General features: G+C 30.2%; 1 protein-coding gene and 1 pseudogene across 1 annotated transcript; both read left to right on the forward strand.

Moving 5' to 3' along the window:
* The first annotated feature begins 1,140 nt into the window (after positions 1-1,140).
* Positions 1,141-5,014, forward strand: LOC149894831 (uncharacterized). The gene is made up of 5 exons (XM_090098686.1): positions 1,141-1,515; positions 1,745-1,862; positions 3,202-3,743; positions 3,899-4,442; positions 4,572-5,014. Exons 4-5 carry the CDS (start codon positions 4,398-4,400, stop codon positions 5,010-5,012), a joined length of 486 nt encoding a protein of 161 aa, XP_089954812.1. The 5' UTR covers positions 1,141-1,515; positions 1,745-1,862; positions 3,202-3,743; positions 3,899-4,397; the 3' UTR covers positions 5,013-5,014.
* A 6,091-nt stretch (positions 5,015-11,105) lies between these two features.
* Positions 11,106-18,299, forward strand: LOC149894832 (uncharacterized; annotated as a pseudogene).
* Positions 18,300-26,015: the final 7,716 nt, after the last annotated feature.

A 26,015-nucleotide genomic window follows, 5' to 3' on the forward strand; every position in this document is an offset into this window, starting at 1 on the left:
AAATGAATGTCAACCATCAAGGGAAATGTTATCGTCATTTTTATTAATAGTGAATGCTCTGTATGATCAATTTGAAAACAGATTTAATGAATTTGAAGACTTAAAAAAGCATATGGTTTTTTTGTGTTATCCATTTGACTTTGATATGAATGATATTAGTATTCTAAAGGACTTTGAAGAAGCTGATATTTTAAAAGCAGAGGATGAACTAATTAACTTTCAATGTGACGACGAGTTGAGAAGAAAGGCACCAAAAAAAGATGAAGATGGCACTTTTGGTGAAAATTTAGTTATTTTCTGGCATGCTGTCATGAAGGAACGTTTTCCAGTTCTTAAAAAACATGCAAATAGACTTATCTGTATGTATGGCACTAGTTACCAATGCGAACAAACATTCTCAGCCATGAAAATAATAAAAAATGTTTACAGAACAAGACTGACTGACACTCATTTGAATGACCTTGTGCTAGTTGCAACAACAAAATACTCACCAAATTTTTAATTGTGTTTTATGTGTTTTTTTTCTTAAGTATGTATTTTGTATTGATACAATTATAAGTTCTATAATCTAATTCTATACTATATTCTGTTATATAGGTAATATGACCTATTTTATATATAATTTATTTATTGCTATGGGCTGCAACTAAAACAAGAATTTTTCAAGTGGGCCCCTTTGGAAATATGGTCTACATCAAATACTTTAATTTTTGAACTATTTGATATAAACATTTTCTTCTTGTGCAATAAAGATGATTTTTTAATATTTGATCATCAAGTCACCATACTTGTTCTCAATACCATCAATATTTTCAGAATATCCTTCAAAGTATGGGATTACATTTAGACATATTAAGAGAGACCAAAAGTGTTTACATGTTGATAAATCCTTTGGCTGATATGTCATTTTTGCTTTTTATTTACTTTCTCTTAAATAGAAAGCGTTTTGTGTTAAGAAACAATCCATCGTTTCATCTTAAATATGTATCATAATAATATGTTTTGGAATAATAATGCGAGATAAATGGTCTGTAAGTTTTACATCTTTATCTCATCAAAAACAAAAGTTTGAAACCATAAAAATATTTTTGAAAAAAATAATGGAACAATTACAATTAAAAAAACAAACAAACAAGCTTATTGAAAAAAAAACAAGCTTATATATCTCACATTGTTATTTGAAAATATCTTATAGCATAAAAAATTAGTTGCAAGACTAATTTAACCTGGAAATGAAAGAAATGAATGCAATCTGTGCATTTTTTGTGAAAACTTGCTCAAGTCCGTCAAGTAAAATCAAAGTTTATTTAACTTAAAGCAAAAAATGACCTTATTAAAAATGTTTTTTCAAACAAAATTGGTCAACTCTTGCAGTTTTTTTATGATTTCTTTTTAGATTGATGTTATTTTAGACGATGCATTTTTCATTTCTATTGATGAAGGTTTCGTCTCAAGAGTTATGGGATTTCATTGCGTTTGAGAAGATCGCAAATACTGACTTATTTTGTTTGTTCTGTAATTGAAATTGGTTTTATTTAACTGAATTGAATTGAATTTACATGACCTTCTTTTTGATTGAAATATTATTGAAAATATGTTACAAAGGTGAAAATGGAAGTGTCAAAGAGTCTTCTAATTTCGTACAACCAAAGAAACTTTTCGAAATACCTCATAACAAGTTCTTGTGTATAGTAAATAGGAGAGTTTTGTGACAAAGTATTAATTTGCTGATTTTATTCTTTAGTGCTTCATAACATTTCATACAAAAACTCATTTCACAATGTATTCAATGGATTTCAGCAATGATGTTGAAACTCGGATATTATCAAGATTACCTCAATATGATGTTATGTTTATAGAAGGTAGACTTATAAAGGTTTTATTCTAACATGAAATTCTTTTAAAATTTGAGCATAAAAGAATTATTTTTTGCTTTTTGTGTTTACATATAAACTTTAAAGTGCTTTAGAGTAGTATTTACAAGCTAGAATGTCATATTTGCTTGTTTGTTTGTTGCCAATCGCATTATAGCAGTTGAGCATGCTCAATTGATAAAGAGTTAACATTGTGTTTAACGTCCTCAGTATAATATATAATACAATATAACTCAATAAGCGTTCTATTATTGTCCAATTGTTAGTACTCTTTTATTCATTGCGTTTGTAAAATTAAGATAATATTCTCTTACTCTACTTGTTCGATACTGCTTTTATCAATTACTCTTCTTTCTGTTTTCTCTTTCTGTTTTCTTCTTCTTTTTTAAAAGAATACCTCTTCTTTATTTGAAACGACCAAAAACGTCTGGTTTTTCTTCTTTGATTAATATTTCTTCTGACTTCTGTAATTCCTTACTTCTGTGAGGCGGGTCTTTTTTGTGTATGATTATATAAATTTATCGTTTAAATATTGTGAGTCGGGGTTTCTTTACGAGGAATGAGGTTTAATGGTTTGAATTTACGGAGGATAGGGGTATGGATGTTGGGATGCCTCTTTTGGTTCTGTGTAATGGTAGCACTCTGACTTGTGCTATAATGCGTACTTACTTTTCTTGGCGCGTGATATATTTCTTTATGATTAACAAATCTTTTCCGTTATTAACAAATAATATATTCTCCACTTTAAACTATATAAAAAAAACTGTTTCTTACTAATTCTTCTGTTCCTTCTTTTATCGTTTATCATGTAACCAACTATAAATTTCCCTACCCTAAATGCCCACCCGTATATCTCTTATGTCTACAATTTGTCTTCCCTTATTTAAACAATTTTCGTAACTTTCTCAAGGCCTTCTCGTAACCTATCTCTTAGGTTCTTTCTCCTCTTCTCTCCACTTCTTCCCTTTCGCTGCTCCTCCAACTCCCTCTTTCTTCAACCCCCGTTTAACTCCCCTACTCTTTTCGGGTTTCTCGTTTTTATATTTGTTGCTTTGTTTTTAGGCGTTGGCGTCTTTTCATTTTCGTTAGATAGCGTGTAAAATATTAATGGTTGATTTTGGGTGTTTTGATTGTTATGAATAGCATCTTGGTTAATTAGGTTTAGCTTCCTCACACTTCTTTTTATCCTTTATTCAATCATAAAACTTCTTATTTGTTCAAATGTTTTTCAATCACAAAAGTTCTCTCATTTAAATTCTTCTTTTAAACTTTCTTAAAAACTCTTTTTTTTTTTTTTTTTTTTGGTTTGTATTTCTATCTTTTATAGAAAATTATACTTAGACATTCATCGAAGAGAAGAGTAATTTAACTGATCCTTACATTGTTGGTAAACTTGATACAAAACCAAGCATTAAGGTTTATTTTTATAATGCTTATAATATACTTTTTAATGCTTTATTGCTTATAATATACTTTTAATGTACTTATAATATACTTTTTAGCTTAAATCAAATGTTTCAAGCCAACGTGTTTACTTCCTCCTACTAACCATCTTCCTCATGGAAAGCTTTTTCTTTTTTAACTTTTACAGTTTTTGATTGTTTTCGTTTGCGATTACCTATTCCTGATTTATTTGTGTGGCCAGTTGATGAGTCTTCATGTTTGCATCTTTACCCAGTAGTTTTTTTAAATTATCTTCAATCCGATTTATTCTTTATTAGTCTTCGTGTTTACGTCTTTTACCAGTGATACATTTTAAACTTTTCTTCTTTCCATTTTATCACGTGACAGGTTGATGAATTATCATGTATACGTCATATCAGGTCTTTGCTTTTCTTCATTTTTCTTCATCATTTTTTTACATAGCAGGTTGAAAATGTTGAAGAAAAATGAAGAAAAGTTCTCATTTTTCTTCATCATTTTTTTACATAGCAGGTAGACATTTTCAACCTGCTATGTAAAAAAATGATGAAGAAAAATTAGAACTTTTCTTCATTTTTCTTCATCATTTTTTTACATAGCAGGTTGAAAATGTCTCGGTCTTTTCATTGTCGCTGTTTTTAACTCAATCCTTCTTGCTTAATCTTTTCTTTATATGAAGGGTAGACAAGTCATCTTGTGTATTTCTTTTCTGATCGTTATTTTTTTTCTTAATTCTCCTACGTCACAGTATTGATAAGAAATACTGTGTAATGAAATCTTATAATTTGTAATTTTAAAACGTAAGTAATTTTAAGATGAATTAGCAAGTAAAAATTCCCTTAAAAAAAACCGTTTCTTAAGGAATTTTTGCAACTTAGTAAAACTTCCCTATGTTAAAGGTTTTTTATGATTTCTTTGCTAAATTATTTCTAGCTTTTAATTGCTTACAAAAACTATAAGAGTAACTTCCAAAGGTATGTCTCACAAACTTACTAAGCAAAGTACTAGAGCATATTGCTAAATAACATAGAAAAAAAACTCAGAAAGTTATCGGTTTTTTACAAAGTTTTGAATAAATTATTTTCTAACTAAAGGCACAAAATGGATTTAGCAAGACTCCTACATTTTTTAGTTACTTGCAATACGGTATGTTTCTCGAAACTAACTAGATTAGAACTAAACTTCTATTTCTCTCTTATTTTCTATCTCCAATTTTTTTTTTTACTTTGAAATTAACAGTAAAACTCGATAAATGACTCAAAATATACTCTTTAGATGAAAGCATTCTACACAAACCCTCTTGTTTACCAACCTTGCAGCACACCAAAGTCTACGGAAGACCCAGCTAGACTGCTGCAAATTGTCAAAGACAATTATTACATCCTTAAATCAATTGAGTTGTCAGTTGCTGACGAGAAACCAGTTGAAGAAAAAGACTCCGACATTAGTTTTGAAAGAAAAATTGATAGCAATAAAAAGTCAGTTTGTGCTACAGTTCTGACTTCTAGTTTTGATAGCAGAAGAATTCCTCAAACAATCCATGAGGTAACGCTTGCAAACATCGAAGACAAAGAGAAGTACGGTTGTCGTAAGGTCACAAAACAAATATTTTACTTGTGGCAAGAAAACGACTGTCACGAAAAGTTGCACCTCAGAATGTATGTCATAAAAAGAAAAATGATAGTCGTTTCATACCAACCAACAGTTTTAGTTTAAGCTTTATGGTAATTATGATATTTGTTATTTGTTAATGTTTATTGTAAAGTTTTTTTAACATTATTTTTAATATTTATTGTTGATATTTTAAAAAAATATTGTTGATATTGTAAATAGAATAATATGAATTGTTGTACATTGACTTGAAATAGAATATTTGGAAAATTTAAATTTGCAATTAAAGTGATGCTTTTTACTTTTTAAACATTTGTAATATTTCCTCTAAGAAAAAAGTTTGTTTTCAAGATCTACATAAATTAAAAATGCAAACCTTTTCCATTCAAAATATTGTTGATGTTGTTAAAAAATAATGTACAATCATTATTTATTTGATAGTTATAAAGAAAAGATGAACTATTTATAAATATTTTTGAGCATAGCTGCCTTAAACATTACTAGTGAAAGTTATGACAGTTAAGTAAAGATATCCAGTTATACTTAAATGTTAAAGGAATATTTAGTTATCTCTTTTGTTACTTCTTCATACCTAAATGACATGAAATTGATAGGAACTTTTTAAAACAAACTTATTTTAGTGATTTTTAAAGTTACATAAAAAAGAGATATTATTGGAAAATAGTCTCTTGCAGCCTTTCATGAGTTCATGAAAGAGTATTATGAAATTAAAAACTTTTTCATACGTTAAAATATTCAAAAAGCATTTAACTTCAGTACATCGCTGAACGATTACCTTTAATATTTTGGCTTAGACTATAGTTTTTAAATGCCTTCAGATACTGCTTTTACAAAATGTCTATCTTTCAAATTGTCCATTTTTAAGCATAACTCATCTAATAGATGGTTCACTTTGTCTTCGAAGCTATCTATTGATTGATTAAGGCTTTTGCAGCTTCTTTGGAGTCACAATAATGCTGCTTATTAAGGTGTACCGATTTTTAAACAGTAATAAAAGATCTATTTTCAAAAGTACATTTGAGAATTGGTTCTCGTAAAAAACATTAAAGCACAACCTATAAAAAGCAGATTATTTTTTTGTTAACTGTCTGCTCATCTTTGCATTTTGGTTGGGCATGCTCATTAAAGCTAATTTCTGTAGGAAGTTCGATCCAACAATTTTTTCATTTATATTCTTAGAATGAGAAATAAAAGAAAGTGGAATAAGAAAAGTCACTAAACTTTAATTTTAAAACTATTATTGCAGGTCTTTGATTTACAAGTAATTTAGAGTAAGTATAATTGATTATTTGTCATTATGTATAACTGGCTATAATTATTTATAATCGGTTTAAATCAATTTTCATGAACTTGAATTTAATAAACTCTAATATAACTAGTTATTGGGACACAACTATTTTTAATGAATTAAAAGTAATTTTGAGAATTCTCACCTGTGAACAGATCAAAGTTAGGTCGAACTTCTGATTGTCTTGCTTTAAGTCAATGTGCCACATGACTATTATAATTATTTCATCTAAAAACATATACACAGAATTATTTTAACAAATAAAATGAAACTGTAATGCAACCATATTATTAAGAATGTAATAAAAATTAAGAAAGTTTATCATGTTTAGATGTTTGTTGTTGCTAAAGAAGTTGTCCTAGGAAGATGGACCTGACTTATGATGAAGATCAATCCGGCTGAATTCAAATAAATATATTAGAATCTCTGAAGAAATAAATATTGGAACACTTTTAAATTTAACACTTTACTGCTAAAGGAAAAAAAACATGATTCGTAAAAACGGATTGGCAAAAAAAATAATCACAAATAAATTTCTTAAACATTATTTATGACAAAAGATATCCTCAGAAAAGTTAAAATTATTGATGAATGCAACATTTTTTTGGTACATTTGAGTTTTACTGGAGTGCTTGGACAACAGATTTTTTATAACTTTATAGTTCTGAGTCAACGATTGAGAAATCTCCTTCCACTTGATTTGGTCTCCTAAACTTTTATCTCAAAATCTCTCGATATATTTGGACTGATTGCGATAATATCGAGCTGATGCTTTTTTAACAACAACAAATGAAAGTGAATTACAGAACAAGTTCTTAGCAATCTTCAAAAAATTTATCGCAGGAAAAAACTTGAAAAAAAATAATGCAGTCTCTCTAAAGGACCTCTCTTCATTTTTGAGAATGGAAATTTCTTTCAAGTTAGTAATATAATTAAACGCTAAACAATTTTTATAATATTTATTTGAGCATGTTTTTTTGGGATCTCTTGTTTCAAAGTTGCGCTATTTAAAGTTTCGTGATCAAACCATTTCTCAAACCATCCAATTTATGAACTCAAAAGATAATCTCCCAATATCAAATATCTTTATGAACTTTTCAAAGAAGCATTTATATTTTCCTTACTTTAAGTTGTGGCTGCAGTTTTAGTCGCTGTTGTTGTTGCTAATGTTGCAGTTCTTCCCGAACGTTACAGGTTCTGGTGTTGGTGTTGCATTCTCAATTTTGTTGGTATGATTTATAGCAAAAAGGTTCATGTCTATTATTTACTAACCTAATGGCCCAAAGTGTTCTTTTCGAAAAGATTATTTTTCTTTAAGTCAAAAATAAAATATCTGTTAACATGTCACTCAAATGCACGCAACTTTTTAATGTTATTACAAAGTCCATATTGCATCTTTCCTCAACGACAACATTCCCACAAACCCACTAAATACAATATTGAAGTTTACACGATAAAACGAAGCTTTATTTCTTCTGATCCCATAAAATGATTTTTTTTTTATTTTAGTTTCGATAGCACCGTGGAATGTTATTTATTTATTTACATTTTGTTAAAAAATGGTGTTGTGTGAACCACGTGTTGGATACTCTTTTATTAGATGGTTTAAGGTTTTTGAAAAATAATTCAAAGGTTCACATAGTTAACTATAATGCAAGTTTAGAAAGGATTATAGAACTCATTTAAGAGTTTTGTATATTAATAATAAAGAGTTTTGTATAATATTTTCTCCATTCAATAGAAACCAATATTGCTCAGCGAAGGTTTCATTAACGAACCTTTTTTTTGAAAACAAAAGGTTGGCTGATGAAACCTTTGCTTAGCAATATTGGTTTCGTTTACATTTGTCTTTGCAGGATTCCCACAAAATAGATTTGCTCAAGGATATAACCGTGTGAAGAACCATTTCCCGTGCATCACTTATTTAAATGCACTTCATTTAGTCGTCTAAGACACCGTTTACAAAATGCGGTTAAAAGTATAGAAAAACGAGCAAATTTTGCTTTTTAATAAAGTTAAGTAACATAAAACTTCATGCAGGAATTCAATTGGATTTAAATTGTCAAAACTCTCAAAAAATTTTTTTTTACATTTATCTCAACAATTAAAGGGGAAGGTTGACGATTATTTGGTAGGATAAAAAATAAGCTATTTGTCATTAGAATGGCTAATTATAACAACATTAAAATATAACAATAACATACGTAAACATTCTCATATATAAAGATTCTCAGGCTGAAACTGCTACGATATAAGAATAAGGATTATTAGAATCAGGATTAAAACTAAGGTATCCAAAATCATTTTCTTCCCAAACTTATTTTCTTCCCAAACCACACTGGCTCTGTTATTATTTAATTTCATATAACTTTAAACTAGTATTTACAGTAATGATTTTTATCTATAAACAATAACTATGTTAAGTATGTCAGCTACACCAGAAGTTAGGCTTTCAATTTGTGATGATTTTAATCTATTTGCATTATAACCAGTAAACTGTAGGTAAAAACTAATGTTGTTTTTAGCATCTTGTGCGCTAGTTGGATCATGTTAGTTATTATTGTTCATATCCAACTCGGTACTCGTAGTATTCGCATGTTTTATTCAATGTATGATAGTAATATAACAGTTTCTCCTTAACTTGCTGCGGCTTGACCGTTCTTATTAACAGTCATTTGTTATCAATTAAAAAATTATAAATCGAATTTACATTTCTTTCACTTAGTTTACCAATGAATCTTAAAGTTATCAGTTACGTTAAGATGATGGATTATTAAAAAAGGCTACTTTTTAATCAGTTACATGCGACATTTCAGTATTAACTACCAGTTGCAAAGCTTTTATTGCATTTTTGCATGCTGTAGATAATGGGTATATCTCTATCTGCTCTTTGTTTTGATCTTCAGGAACTGTGTTCATTTCAGCTATTGTAATTATTTCATCTAGCTGTTTGCATAATACTTTTTTTTATTCGGTATTTATCTTTTGGATGGTTAAGCAAGGTTTATTTTTGGTTGGTTAAGCAAGCCCACTATTCCCATGAGTTTGATCTCTGTGTTGAATTTTTTTTCCACAAATATTTTTTTCTTTTACTTATAACTTTACGGTCATCAGCAGCTTGCAAGCCTTGTTGCATACCATTAGGAATGTAATAAAATGGCACAAGGCTTGCAAGGACTACATCATGTTTTACGTTGATCAAACTAATAGCTCTGCCAATTTTTGAAGAGGTATTTTTATTTATGCAAAAATTATTTTAAAATCTGTTTTTTGATAATATTTTGCTTGCCGATTTCTTTACATCACTTTTGCAAAACACGTATACTTAAATTGACCGCATAGTACTTGATCACCACAATGAACTTGTGCTATGTTGTACTATATTGATTAGCGTAAACAGCCTTTTAACTCATTCAAGGTTTATAGCTATCGAAATAATACTTTTTATCTGCTGTTTTAAATCAAGCTACCCAGTATATTCCACTTCTATAACTAGAGCATAAGTTAATGACTCCACATTCATATTTTCTAGGCAGTTTTTGGCAAAGAGTCTCGGAAAAATACTTCTTTAAGATCTCGAGCTATTTTTATCAACTCGATATAAGATAAATGTATTGTTCTGTAGTAAAATCGAGAGGTTTGAATTATTTTGTTCTATCTCCAATTTAAACTTTGGAAGAAAGTTTTTGATTTTTTTCTAAAAGCAAACATTACTTAAAATTTTAGCTCAAATTTTTAAAAATTAATAACTTACGCTTTAAACAATTTGTTTAAACAAATTATAGTTTGTTTAAATAATTATTAAAAAATAATTATTTAGAAAAAAAGTTTATGAAATAAAGCTTATTTTAAGAGTAATCATTACTTACTAAAATTGATAAATCATTTTCTCCCAACTTTTAAAATGGGAGATAGAACAAAATAATTTTTATTTCGCGAAATGTTACCAACTTTTGTAATTGTATAATTTATTTTATATAAACTTTTTAATAACTTCCACATAAACATTTTTCATACATGAAAAGATAATTATTAAACAGTAATCGTGGAAAGATGTTTTAACAGAGAAAAAATTGCCCTTAGTTACCTAATAATACTAGTGGATTGGTTGTTGGTATATCTGGATGTGAAAAAACCACGCTATTTCTTTATCTTCTAATTAAACCAAGATGGTCTAATTATAATTGGTTACGATTTTTGGGAAACATTTTAATCAGCCTAAGAATCGAATTTTAAAGAACATGTTTGAAGAGAAATTAGCGAATGAAACGATTTCTAGATTTTTTGATCAGAATGAAATAATAATGCCAGAAAATAATTTATTTCTCTATTAAGGCAACAGCAGATGGGCTATGGCAAAAAAAAAGGGACTTTTAATCCAGACATTTTGAATCAGAAGAAGACTTTCCATATCCTTGAGAATTGTCAGCAGAAAATAAAAGATTAATTACTTTTGACAACGTGCTGTCAGAAAGTCTAAAAAAATATGAAGCATTTTACGCTCTTTGAAGACAGTAATGAAGATTATATTTATCTTATACACAAAATTATTATAAGTATTCATGACAAACTATACGTGGGAGCGCAAAAATTTAAATTATATACATATTCCAATACTTTAAACTCAGACATGTTAATAAACGTATTTAAGAAATCGTGTAAAACAGTTTAGACAAAACCACATGGGTTTGCCGTTAAATATAAAACTAGTAAACTAACCAATGGAAAATGTTAATGTGGGCTTAATAGATTTTTTTTACCAGAATCTGTTTTTATTAAACAATGAAGTGATTTAACGAAATTATTTCATGAAAAGTATTTTGAAATTTTTGTTCCAGCGAATAAAGAAACTTAAGTTTACTGAAAAAAAATGGAGAACAATCTAAAAAATGTTACAAGTATTTGATGAGTTTAAGCGCAATCATGTTCAAATACCTAGTTATACAGCAACCAAAGAAAGTATGCTTGTATTGGAAGATGATAATACACGAGTCAGAAATAACTTTAACATGATTGTATTGGAAGATGATAATACACGAGTCAGAAATAACTTTAACCCTCCATTGAAGCTGGACGAAAACAAGAAATACAAGTGTTTACTAATTAACTTGGAAATGCACCGTTCATTTCCGAACTTTGATTCTACAAGTTGTTATTTTAACTTTTCTCAAGATTGAAGACTTACTCGAAATGTTACTAAAGTACCAGAAAGAAGTTATGAACTTTCATTGATATACAATAATATACAACGACAAGTGGCAAGGAATGGTAGTTATGATAATTCTATAAATTATTACTACATAGCCACAGTTTGTTAGAATGAGGAATGAACATCAACTTATGTTTCCAGAGAAATCCTTTGAGGGAAGTTAGCTGAACCAATCCTGATAATATCAGCCGATAATATCAAATTATGATTTTAAACAGAGCTTCCAAACTCCTTAATGTCAACTGAACTTTGAAGATAAAAGAACTCCACAAGGCATTTGCAACTCACATTAACTTCAGTTGCAGAAAAGAGACCAGGGAATTATTCAAGGTCCACTTTGCCCTCTTTATGACTACAAGCTAATCGTTCTGAAGCCTAAAAAAAGAATATCAACAGCATGGGACTATCTTATCTGGAGAAGTGCCAGAACGAACATTTTTTCACTTCCACAGCAGCTTTAATAACAAATGATCATGTCATGGTGCAACAAAACACTAGTTTATCAAACAACGCAATGAGAAAAATCACTGTAACATTAAACAAAACCTGGCACTTGGTTTGATGTTGTATCTGACAATCTCATAAAATGTGGAAAATTGAGGACTATTGGCATCTTAAAACAGCAATACTCCCCATTTGTCTCATCAGGAAGTGATATCTTAAAAAGAATTACATTTTGGCAATTTTTTTGATGAGCAAATTCAGGCAGCATCAGATTCATCATTCATTTTGCAGCTTTCTCCACTTATGAAACTGCATCTGCTCTTGGTGGTTGTTAACCATCTTTTCAAAGGTATTTCAGAGGTTTGGACAAGAGTAAGTAAATGGGCATCTACATTAAATATTCACTTACAGCCTTACCACACTGGAAATTTGTAGAGAATAATTGTCACAAGCTACTGAAATATGTGAACCTTCTTCAATAGCTTGCTGAGCAAGAATGTGCATTTCAAGTATTTGGTTTTGTTGATACTTTTAAAAGGTTCGAAGATTTTTTTTCAACTTGTTTTGAAACAAGCCTGGAGGAAGACTACAATGCAAAAATGGAAGAATTTCAAAATCATATCTTGTATTGTCAGTAAAAGTTACTAAAAGCATCCTTTGCTTTTTACATTAATTAAAACATACAGAAGAAAATCACTCCTAGGTATTTTTAGTGAGAAAGCAACTAAAGTCATGCACTTCAACTTAAAAAGTAATCAACAAAGGTTCAAAAGGGTTCAAAAGGGTTCAAAGTCATCCTGACAATCAAAAACATTTGCGAAACAGTCTAGTTGATTGCAATAGTAAACACATCTAAGAAGTGAGATATCTGTCTTTTGTTGTATGTTAAAAGTCACTTTAGAAATCTTTTTAAAAAAAAAATGATTTGCGGAAATAGATAGATTTTTAATCTCTTCTAGTAATTCAAGAATCATAAATATAGGATGGGTACAGGTGTGGGAAACTCCACTTGGATACACAATGATCTAGTTTTATTGACTATGTAAAATAAATGTTTTTGAAATCTGATAAATAAGACTAGTAATTGATGCCGCTCATATTGAAAATAATGAGTCAAAACTTGTAAATATCTCTTCAAGACGTAATTATAAGATTTAGAAAACTTTTGTGAGTCACCAGGATGGTGCCAGGTAACATCCTGTCAAAGTGGTTCTCTGGAAACAGAAGTTTAGGTTAACCCTCATTCTGACAAACTTTGTCGCAATATTTTTTAATCAAAGTAAATTAAAATCCAAAAAGTAAGTAATATTAAAGTTCAGGTAGATATCATTTCAGAATCATACGTTGATGTTGAGTCATCAAATGTTATTTATTCTTCTTTTCCTTATGAGTTATCTGGGTTCAAAATTTCTGAAGTACCATCAAACTTAGTGTTCCTTATTGTATACTTTCTTTTTTGAAAAGTAGCACAGTTATATGCTTGACTGGAGAAAATGGAAACTTGTTAAACCTGGGGGTAGAAATCCTGTCTATTAGCCCTTTTAACAACAGATTTTTTCTTTTTTTTATGATATACCTGTAGTTCCAGCGTAATGTTAAAACTTCAAGTAAGAATGCTTAGTTTTAAATTAAATCGATTTAAAAATAAATAAAAAAAACGTTCACGCTAATGGATATTCAAATAAGTTGATGTATATATAAAGTAATTCATTTAGGAAGAAAAAAAAAAAAAAAGCAATTTACGAATTTGTTAAATTTTTTAATCACAAAGAGTATATTATTTTTTAAAAAAATCTCCTAATTGTATCTTGGGACCAAATTTCACAAGGACACCTGTCACAGCAGTCATATGTTTCCTATTTTAATCCGCTTTCTTCTGTGAACACACCGCACAGTCCTTCCTCCATCCTTTCCACAAAACATACAGTTTACAGCCAAGTCGTACATTAGACGGACTAGACAATCACAAAATAGATGATCTACTTCATTAATTACAAGTTATCTACTAAATGATTTACCAAGAGCTTTACAAAATTCATATTGCTCACAGGCTTATCATTGCTTTTTAAATTTCTTACTTTTACATATAATGTAGGTTTTAATTAAACTCTATTAGTTCGCTAAGGAAAAGAGTTTTTTCCACCCTTTCTTGCACGGTTCTCACGGTTCTCATAGACCATAATAACGCCAACCTACCAAACCCAAGAACGCCACTTTTATGGGGTACACACACCACTTGTATGGCGTGCACACCAAGGTACACTGTGATGTAAACTTTGAAATAATTTAAATTTGTCCGCGAAAATAATTTTATTTGAATGTTTAAACTGAGTGAAAGTTTGACTTCATAGTGCGCCAATAAAAATACCTATAGAATGAGAACCATTCTATAAAGTTTGATAAAAATTGATGCAAATGTAGCCTATAGCCAATCCAAAGCCTCGATAAAAGTTCAGTCGGATTGATTAACTGGTTAAGTAATTATTGCAGTTTTAGTTTAAACTTTGTTAGTTTTTTGTTACTTATACCTCAAAGTGTTATCAATTACTGGGATATTCGGTCACTGTTTTTAAAACAATTGTTACATGAGTGTTCTACTTTGTAATACCAACAATTTTTACTATAATTGTTTAATCGCTATAACTACCGTTTACATCGCCCGTAATCGCTATAACTACCGTTTACATCGCCCGTTGGAGGTCAGCTTGCCTCTATCCAAGCTGTTTTAAGGATCTTGAAAAGATTATTGACAACTCCTGAAAAGAGATGTAATTCCATCGGTGGGATGATTTCCAAAATCAGAACGTTGTCAGGCCCGCTGATATTTGGCCATCAAATGACAGTGCCGAACACCTTTACATAAACAACGATCCCGCCAGGTAGCTGGAAAGAATCGAGGCTAGATTTGAATGATCCCAGTGTTCGCAAGTTTCAAGATTTGACAAGACATTTGGTTTTAACGTCACACCATGTGCAAGGGTGCACACTTGAATGGGATCAAGGAGAAAAAAAATAAAGTACAAGAAATAACATCAATCTTTTGCTGCTAAAGATTGATGTTATTTCTTGTACTTTATTTGAGAGGATTGGTGGGGCAAACCTTTTCCGAAAAAGTTGAGGCATGTGCTGCAATGCACACTTGGCTCTTTCTCAATGATCGTTTATTCTTTAAGACTATAGTTTTTTTGTAGCTTTGAACGACTGATTTGACACATTAGGGAATAACTCCTCGTGCTTCTTGTTTCAAGTCTCACTTGCATTGACTTGAAATCGAACAAAGAGAGGAGTGCAACTTATTTCCCCTTTGTTTCCAGCGCAAAGTAGTTCTGCACGACTCATAGAGTCCATGTGGTACCAGAAAATCACTGATATTGATCTTAGTCTTGTACAGTTTGCATATTCGAACTGCTTGGAAAACAGTTACCTTTCTTAAACATTTTTTCAAACAGAGCAAGCACACAAACTTTCGATTTTTATCATGCAGTTTTGCATGATTTGGCATTGTGTTATTTCTCGAAACCTAACTTCAATAAGTCAAACTCTGTCTTTTACAAAGTTCAACCTAAATTTATAGTGAATAACAATCCACTTAACTAACTTACAATTCTTAACATACATATAATCATTTCTGCTAATGTTACTTGTCACATTTAATGACAATTTAGATGAGATCTTATCAGATGAGACATTCCTACAAACGATTTTTACTGCTCGTCATAGGGCTATTCTCAGCTTCATAACATTTCTCTCTTAAAAAATTATCGCATTTTTAGAAAACTTTTGATAGAGATTTTCTTTTTTAGTACTTCTGCAATTATTTTTACAAGATTTTTTCAAATTTTCTTTCAAAACAACCCTAATCTGTAAAGATTGATTTTCCACAGACTGGCAATCATTCTTTAATAGATCAGATTAAATTATGTAACACCGCCAAATTAAATTTCTGCCTGTGAAACTCTGAGGGAATATATATTTTGCATAAATTTTCTGGTGCAGCCGATGGATTTATAGATGCTGCAGCAAGTAAAAGTTTGGCAAGGTTGTATCCTGATAAACTTATAGACGATAAAACGTATTCCAAGGTGCCTGTCAGGTAATATTTTTTTAATGGTTTTTGTTGATTTCTAGCTGAGCAGCGCAGTGGATGAACAGATATTTTTTAGATTTACTTTATCAAAAGAACTTCTTCAAGAAGTTCTTGATTTAAAATCAGAACAATTCTTAAAGTTCGTGAGACTTCTTGTTTTTTATAGTCAATGCACCACAACCTGAATACCCTATATTTAGCCACTGCAATACTATATATATATAGTAATGAATAAATGTGTGTGTATATATGTGTGTGTGTGAATGTGTATGCATGAAAAATGCGGAAAAAATACACTCGCACCAACTCTTAGGCAACTTTGTGCAATTGAGTTATACAAGAACACAAATTTTTTTGCTCTGCATCCTGTTTTTCGTCTCGGGCATTCAAGTGGTGTTTTTCGATCAGAAAGTTCTGCTTTTTTGTTTGGTATCCCCAATGCTGCATGTGCTATTTTTGCTGAAGCATTAAATATTTCTCAATATGGTGTTTGGTCATCTTTAGTTTGTGTAATGTCTATCTCAAATATTTTAAAAGTATATTCTTATTTGTATAATATAACATTTAAGCTGATTTGAATTTTATTGTTTTATAATATGAATATTATTGTGTATATATTTATTTTCTATTTTAGATTCTTTTAAAAATCTTTTATCCTACTACAGGCGATGCATGTCTATTTATCTATGCATGTCCATTTATCTAGAATATCTATTTAGAAGTACATTGTACCCATAGTCTTTTAGGAAATTCGATAAACCCAATCAAATAATTTACTTAATTCTGTACAATGTTGACACAAAAAAAGAAATTCCAAGCAATCTTACACATATGGGAAAAATGCATTTTTTCAAACCTAATCACTATGTGCCTCTAATATCTGTTAAAAGTGCTCAGCCAGAACTTCGAAATATTTTAGTTCGCACTCAAACAAGTGTAAATTCTACAAAAAATATTGTTGTAATGGGAGAAAAACGCACTTCAAATTTCCAACTTGTTCAAATACCCCACTGTTCTGCTATTCAAAAAAGGAATTTGACCGAACCCTCATCGAGTATTAAGAATTTTTTTTTCTGTGAACAATAAATGATTGTCTGTGTCTGATTCGTCTTTAGATTTAAATAATAAATTAAAAAAATCGATATCAGGTGTCAGTTCCAAAACTGCATGTAAATTATGAAAAGTCAACAACAGAAGATGAATGTAACAAAATTGATATTGGGTTGTTTGTAGAAAAAATGGAAAAATTATCAAAGCATGAGAAGTATAATCATCTAATGAACGTATGGGTGCCACCTTCTGACTATATATTTCCTAAAACTAAAGGCCGCAAATGAAATCCCGTTTAGTTCAAAAAACTTTCATGGTTGTGTTATTTCAAAAAAATATGATTGGTTGTTCTGTATCTCTTGTGTTCTATTCGGAAAAGCCTCTTTAACTATTCAATTATTTTATAAATTACCATATCGGCTTTGGTTAGTTGGAAATGTAAGAATATTATGACATAATAGCAGTTCTCCAATGCATAAAACCTCAATACAGAAAATGCTTGATTTTCAAGCAGCAATAAGTAATAAAGCCATACCAATTAATTAACAACTCATTAAGTTTCTCTCTGATAATATTTCTAGAAATCGGCAAATTTTGTTTTCAATATCACGCGCAATTCTTCATTGTTGAAGGAAGAATATACCGCTTAGAGAACACAGAGATGTCAAACATCTGGTTGAGCAATTTAATAATGCTGGTATTTTCCAATGCTTATTAGATCTGATGGCATTATGCGGTGACAAGATCTTGAGTGACCATTTTAAAAATGGTCCTAAAAATGCTACTTATCAATCAAAGACAGTGCAGAATGAGTTGATTGATATTTGTGCAGGTGTTGTTCAATCGCAATTGACAGACAAAATAAAGAAAGCAAAGTTTTTTTCTATTTTAGCTGATGAAGCTTCAGATGTTAGCCAAACAGAACAAATGGCTGTAACTGTTCTATATGTGGATGAATGTTGTAAAGTAAAGGAAGATTTTCTAAAATTTGTTTCTTTCAATTCTGGCTTGATTGGAATTTCTTTATCAACCATGGTCAGGAAAAGTATACATAAACATGGTCTGGAAATGTCTTATTTCGTGGGCAAGGTTACGATGGGGCTGGAAACACGGCAGGGCGTCTATGTGGTGTAGCAGCATTAATTTTAAAAGATTTTCCTAAAGCTCCATACACCCACTGCTTTTCCCATCAACTTAATCTATGTGTTCCCAAAGCATGTGCAATTCCTTCCATTCGAGATATGATGGATCATGTTCGATTTGTCTCTGATGTTTTTAATAATTCTCCAATAAGGTTAGAAGATCTGTCTACAAAAATTAGTGAGCTGTGTCCGACTTCATCTTTTTAAAAGACAATCAATGTTTGTAGAACCAGGTGGATTGAAAGAATTGATGGTCTTGAAGCCTTTATTGAATTATATCTGGATATGGTTGCATCTCTTATTTGTATAAAAAAAGATGTGACATGGAACTACAAATCCAGAGGTGATGCTTCTGCATATGTGGCAATATATTGTTCGTTTAAATTTATCACCACCTTAATCATAGTTAAGAAGTTATTAGGCTACATAAGACCACTGACAAAAACTTTGCAATATGTTGATCAAGGCTTCTCAAAAGCTCGTAAAGATGTAGAAAATTTAAAGATTACTCTTATATCTCTTCGGAGCTCTATTGATACTTCACACACGGAATGGTATAAAGAAGCTGTTAGTATAGCTGCAACTACTAGTACAATGCCTACTGTTGAAATATGGTTTGAATTTAGTAAATTTTCATGATTGAACTTTACTTTATTGGTCATTAGCTAACAGTATAGGATGTTGATTACAGTTAAGGTAAGAATAAATTTGTTTACTAGTAACCATACAAAACAAGTTTTTGTGGTAAAATATTGCATTGCGTTTTTTCTCCTCAAAAGCACCGAACGCCGATCCTTCACCTTTTAAAAAACACTTAAAAGTGTTACTTTTGTCGTCATTTTTTGTGAGATACAAATGATGAGTTCCACCACCTTTTTAGAAAAAAGGACTGCTATATTAATTTCATCATTAATAATAACAATGGCCTTGTAATAAACATGTAATAAATCACAGGAGCTACTTTTCATCAGTTCTTCTTTTTATAATTGCTCTAATGCTATTTTTCATACTGTTAAACTTTGAATACAATGCCCGCTAGATTAAAGTATGTATGTATGTATATATGTATGTATGTATGTATGTATGTATGTATGTATGTATGTATGTATGTATGTATGTATGTATGTATGTATGTATGTATGTATGTATGTATGTATGTATGTATGTATGTATGTATGTATGTATGTATGTATGTATGTATGTATGTATGTATGTATGTATGTATGTATGTATGTATGTATGTATGTATGTATGTATGTATGTATGTATTGATATTTTTATTTACTTATCATTATATATGTCAGAAAAGACAAAATCCGTCATAAACCATAACGTCGTGCAAAATTAATATTTTAATTTTTAACAACTTTTGCCTGTTAACGTTCATTTTAGTGAATTGTTTGTCAAATATTTATGCATTACAGCTGAATATTTCATCAATTTTACTATTGGCTTGATGGCTGTCCATTATGGCTGAATTCAATCAAATTTTTTAAACAATTTAAGTTTTGGTGGCTGAATCAATTTAACTATTAGTATGTTTGTTAATAATACTCTTCATTTGAAGTCAATTTATTGTAAAATAAGATTAATTTTCAGCAAATGTTTACGTACAAATGTTTATATCTATTTTAGGTTTTAAGTTTTTAAATTTTTTTTTTTATATGAACTATTTTCTTAAAGATATTCTAAAACAGCGACTATTGTATCATTAATTTTTTAACTGCATTATGTTCTATCAGTATCGATCAGTTGCGTTAAAAAATTACAAAAGGCTTAGCCACCATATTCATAAAAAATTTTGCAATAATGGATTATGGGGAAAAAAATGGTGTTGCAATGCGTTTATTTTCTTGGACTTGTACGCGAGGGTAAGGCGAAGTTATATATTTTAATTTTACATACACAAAAAGGTGCTTTAGCTATAGCATCAGTGGAAAAGTCGAACTAAAATATTTCAGTTTTAGTAGTTGATAATGACACGTGAGACAACTAATGTCAACTAGAACTTGAAAAGATATTTTCTCGTTTCGATAAAAGCATGCAAACCATTCATTGAAATTTCGTACCCACCGTGTCCAATCACTTGATGCTGGATATATCAATCCATCACAAGTATATTATAATCAAGAGTTTCAGGCACGACTAAAAAGAAATATTTCATGAAGAGTTGTGGCACATTTTAACTTAGTTAGCCTTTAAAACAATGGATACTGTAATTTCAAGAAATATCAGAACGCCTCTTATACCATCAGATATTCTTTGTAAGAAATTTTTTGATAATTACTTTCCTTTAGATTTACTTTTGTTCTTTTAGCCTTTTTTAACGAAATGGTAAGTAAAAAATGTACATTTATCAATAAATATGTACATTTATCAATAAATTTCAAAGTAGCTGTTGTGATCAATCCTACATTTAAATTATTTTTGCTTATGGTTTGGCTTTTCCCGTATAACATCTTTCGTATTTGAAAGTCTTATTGACCATGACAGGCATAAGTTCGAGGGATCTTATAAAAAATGTCGAAAAAGATAGCTAAGGAATAGCCGAAATTAGGTGTAGGCCTGTACTATTTTTAATGTTTCCATGATATTCGTTAAATTTTTTCAATAGTTTTTACGATGATTCTTTCAAAAACAAATGGGTCCATTTAAAATTTCAACTACTGGAATTAATGTAAAAATTCGATGTATTTATCATTCATGCAATATCCCTTGTGTGTATCAATTACTCATGGCCTATTTGAAGTAACCAAAGCAACAGAGTCCGTGATCAAAATGTTTGACCACCTCATCATTTTTGTTGAGTTTGGACGGTTTCATGTTTTTAGATGCCATTTTAATCGAATTGCAATACTGTCACGAGTTGATTTTTCAGTTTTTTGTATATAACTTAACTTTTTCAAGCTTTTATTAATATAAATATTTTTTGGGCGACAATCAAAATCAAAAACACAGCTGTTATCAGAAAACGAAAACTGATATCCAATATTTTTTTTAGTATGTATTTAGTGAAAATACAGAGTTTTTCACCGTTTAAAATAAGATAGTCCCAGCTAACACAAAACGTTCAAAAACGTTCGAAGAACGTTGGAAACGTTCTTAGAACGTTCTTAGAAATGCCCAACCGTTTCTAACGTTTTACGAACGTTTCTTGAACGTTTTGTGTTAGCTGGGTAGCCTCTCGGAAAACTCTTGAACGCTTTAATATGTTAGAGCTGCAACTTTATCATTTAATTTTGAGTGAGAGTTAGAATAATCAGGATCGCAATGATATGATGACAAAGAAGAAACAGGCATGCTATAATATGATGCAACACCTTTTTCTGCATATGCAAAATGATCGATCAAAAAGTGTAAGTTGAGAAAGATTACGTCATTAATTGTATTGTGGTAGGAAAATGTTTTGATGGCTATCCACAACCTGAAGGAAACACCTCTATAATAAAGAATGAGGAGCAGAAATTGTTTTTGCTAAAGCTCTAGTACGCAATAGACATAATTAGTAGGGTAGAGTAAAAATAATTTTATTCAGATATCCAATTATTCTCTCTTACTACTATATAAATTATAGGAAAACTAAAAAAAATGAGACCAAGATGAGTAAAATAGGATAAAAATCATCCCCGCAGCAAAATTTGGCCAAATTAGAAATTAATTTTCTGAATTTTCCATATTTTAAATTTTTTATTCCAAATAATGATTTGGAATACTGAAGAACTTTAGACTTTGGTACTTCAACTGTGCCACTAAGAGGAGTGCAGTGTTTCAAGTAGCCTCCTCTTGTTTCCTGAATCAATTATATGTGCTCTTCCATCACTATAGTTCTCTTATCATTAGGAAATTGGAGTGTCCTGTTTTTTTTGCCATATTGAATTTGGCACAGCAGAATTTCTTCAGATGTTTGGATTTGCAAGCAGATATATCAAACAGTGTGGCTAGTTTGTCCTTATAGAGCTGGAAGTTGCTCTTTTTATTTTCTCTGTCAGAAGTTGGAGTTTTTTGAAGCCATTTGTTCTGCTCAAAAAGCCTAAAAATTCTCTTTATTCTTTTTAATAGTTTTTCCAAGAAGTTTCTTTAAAATTACAATATATATTTAAATGATAAGTTATTTGAGAAATGAAATGTAGTATAGCTTGCTTACATTGCCTTGCAAATACAGCATATGCTGCATGACATTTAACATTGTTGGCAGTGACAGCTCAGAGAGTGGCTTTGAATACCCAAAGAATGAATAATCAATTTTAAATATTAACATTTTATTTACTGAAATATTGCTAACAAAGTATTGATATATTGTTAGCTCAGTATTAGCAAAGTATTGAGCTGTACATAGAAGCTTACGCATTTCAACCATTTTATTTTATGGAAAACATTTTAAGAAATGCAGTGATATGATTTTATACTGATTTTATACTATTTTATACTATTACTTCTCAAATTATTGTCAGCTAACTTAAGTTCATGTGTTTATCTTTTTTACTAGCGAGATGTATAGGGGAGATGGGGGCGCATTCATCGCCGGGGCAGTATTTTCTAATATGCGAAGACCCCGAAATAGATTTAAAAACTTCAAAAGATCAATCTACCTAAAACTATGGGCTACAATGTTTTCCCACTTTGAGCGCGTTGATCTTATATGAAAGATATTAATTAAATGTTTAATAGTTCTATATCTAAATTTTTTATGGAGAAAATCAAAAAAACATGTCTTAAATTGTAATCAGATGTTATTTAATGGTAATATAATGTAAAAAACAGGGTTTAAGTTGTAATTTTTTCAAAGAGTAATAGCGTATATTATATAAAACATCTAAAAAATGTAAATTATTTTAAAAAATAGCAGTAAATTAAAAGAATGATTTAAACCGTATGTATAGCAGCTCTATACTAAAATGTAAATATGGCAGCTAAATGCTACCCAAATTTTATGTTAAAAACTTTTAAATAACTTGAAGGTTATAAAGACAATAAGAATACACTATTTACAAAGTTTACTAAGTTTACAAAGATTGTAAAATGTGTAAGATTTTTTTGAGACAATTTTATTAAACTATAGTTTCTTTTAAATTATTATCATTTCCCTAAGTCAAGTTGTGAAGCAGCTTTTGGTTTGCATTATTTTTTATTCCTAAGCAAGTAGTTCTTAGTTTCCCTCTTTCTTTTCTTTTGTGGCGACTTTCTTTTTTTGTTTAGTTTGCTTCAGAGATTTTTTTTTTTCTTTAGATGAACAAATTTTATTTCGGACTGGAGTATGAATCAAGACTTTTGCTTTTAATTCATTTCCCTTCTGCTGTAAAAACTTATTCATTGTTGTGGTTAGATTTGAAAGATTCATTTGGATTGAGCTTTCATTTAGGACAATAACTTTTTAAAGTGATTCGATTAATGTTAAATTCCCGTGCTACAACATTCAATGGGTTTCCTTCTAAAACTTTATTAACAGCTGGTTTTATTGTTACACTTTGTATAGCAGCTCTATCTATTTTTTTATTTTGTTCCTAATCCTAATCATATCTGTAAAAAAAAAAATTAATTAAAAATATTTGTTTTTACAAGTACTTTACATAACATTAGTTTATAACACAAGTAGGTTTAAAAAATGGAATGCTAAAAGCTTTTTTCTGTTTATATATAAATTTCTAATCAAGAGTAAAAATGTAAATCGAGACGGTTTTTTAAAATACAACTAACAACCAGGGCTGTGGAGTCGGAGTCGTGGAGTCGGAGTTGTGGAGTCGGAGTCGTGGAGTCGGAGTCGTGGAGTCGGAGTCGGAGCTCATTTTGGCTGGAGTTGGAGTCGGAGATGGAAAAACTGTACCGAATTCGACTCCGGTTTAAAAAAAATCTTTCAAATGTTCATAATTTTCAAAAGGATTTTATAGATGTTATTCATTAAAATATTTTATGTTCTGTCAGTCTAAAGCACAAGTATCAAACTCTAGCCCTCCAGTTGTTACAAAACTACAAGTCCCAGGATGCTCTGAAAGCTGTAGGATATCCAGACACAATGGGAATTGTAGTTTACAACAACTGAAGGACAAGGAGTTTGACATTTTATTTTTATGCCTTTAAAGCAGTGATAAGCAATAGGGTCTTTTGCTGCTTATCACTGAGAATCATAAATCACCTCCCTTGCGCTCTCCTCTACCTTCCCTTAAGCTATATAACTTCATGATCCCCAACTCCCGACTTAAATTGTCTGGCACTGCGCTACATATTCTTAGTAGAAAGCTAGGCGTGCCACCACCAAGCACCAAAGAGTTGCTCCACAAACAGAAAGACTGTAAGTATTCAATTAACTTTGTTTTTCTGGAGAGAGAGAGTATTAGAAAATTAGTGATTGATGAAGCTGTTAAACAAAAAGAAGAACTTAATGAATCTCTCAAGGGACGCTTTGTGTTTCTTAACTGAGTGAACTATTTTGCAATCAATGTTTAATTCTTTTTTGAAAAAAGTGAAGCAGTTACCAAGACATTGGCAGTAAAAGATACCAAAGCTAATCACACCAACGAATTTCTCCAGGTTTTAGTAGAAAAGATTCTTAAAGAATATGAACTTAAAGAAGAACAAGTTCTTTCTGTCCAACTGACAATATTTCAAACGAGATTTTGACAAATTCATAATATTATTAGCGACTGCATAAGAGTTTATTGCATAACAAGAGTTCAGAAAAGTTGTTCAGAAATTATTTTTTAATAAATATTGCTTAAAGCACTAAGTGGTTGGATTATTTGTATCATAGTGATGAAATAGCCAATGTTAGTATTTTACTACAGTATATTTGTTGTTAAAAATTGATTACTTATGAAGGAATCGGAGTCGGAGTCGGGAGTCGGGAGTCGTAGTCGGAGTCGGAGTTGATCCATGATAAAACCAAGGAGTCGGAGTCGGAGTCGGAGTCGGAGTCGGAGTCGGAACAGCAGCTTACCGACTCCACAGCCCTGATAACAACATAATGGCGAATCAAATGGCCTCCAATAGTTAAAGTATTATGGTTTTCTTCCGATGAATCATGTCACTACCTGTTATCTTGCGGCTGGTGTTGTGATTTAACTTAAAATCTGTAAAGAGCTGATTGCCCAACCAATCATAACATTCAAAAACAAAATCAAATGTAAATAAAACACATAAGTATAATTAAAAATTCTTTACCTAAAAATGAAAAGATTTCTATAAAACTTTTAGTAAGTCTATTGTTTCAAAGTTTGCCAACTTAGGCTTACTAAACTGCTAAATATATAATAAGAAGTAGTCATTGGTTCTACTTTAGTTCAGTTTTTAAATTGCTTATATTTTACCATATAGATATATGGTAAAAACCGTAAGTTCTTTTTGCAATATTAACTGGTACATACTGACTAGGCTATATGAGGAGACAGATTATTTCACCAGACATAGAATTCTAATAATTTAACATCCACCTCAGATTTAACAAAATATTTCTAACAGATCTTGTTATGCTTTTTCTGTAACACTCACCAAATGTTAACGATTGAAATATAATTGCAACATCACTTTTCAGTTAATCGTCATTGATACGGAAGCCGGATCGTCTGATTTTTTACTCTGGGGTTTATAAATATAATCTAAAATTAAAACAATTTTAAAATCATTTTATGTAAAAATAAAGTGAAGTGCAATACTTGCGAGCGTTTATCTATAAAGCTTTTCCAATATTTGGCACGTGGCTACCAAAAGTGCGGTGAGCGCTTTTCAAAAATCGGCATGATGGCCGGAGTAACATTTCTTAAAAGAAAATGTTAAAGAGTTTCATTAAACTCATATTTTGTTTTAGGAAAACTGCTTTTTGTCAAAACTCCCTGTGTATCAAAAGTAAAGAATAAATGTCGCTGTAACTTATTAG

The sequence above is a fragment of the Hydra viridissima genome, unplaced genomic scaffold (genome assembly GCF_058129835.1).
Source record: "Hydra viridissima isolate aposymbiotic clone 2 unplaced genomic scaffold, HvirCarnegie_v1 scaffold_1, whole genome shotgun sequence".
Taxonomy (NCBI): Eukaryota; Metazoa; Cnidaria; class Hydrozoa; order Anthoathecata; family Hydridae; genus Hydra; species Hydra viridissima.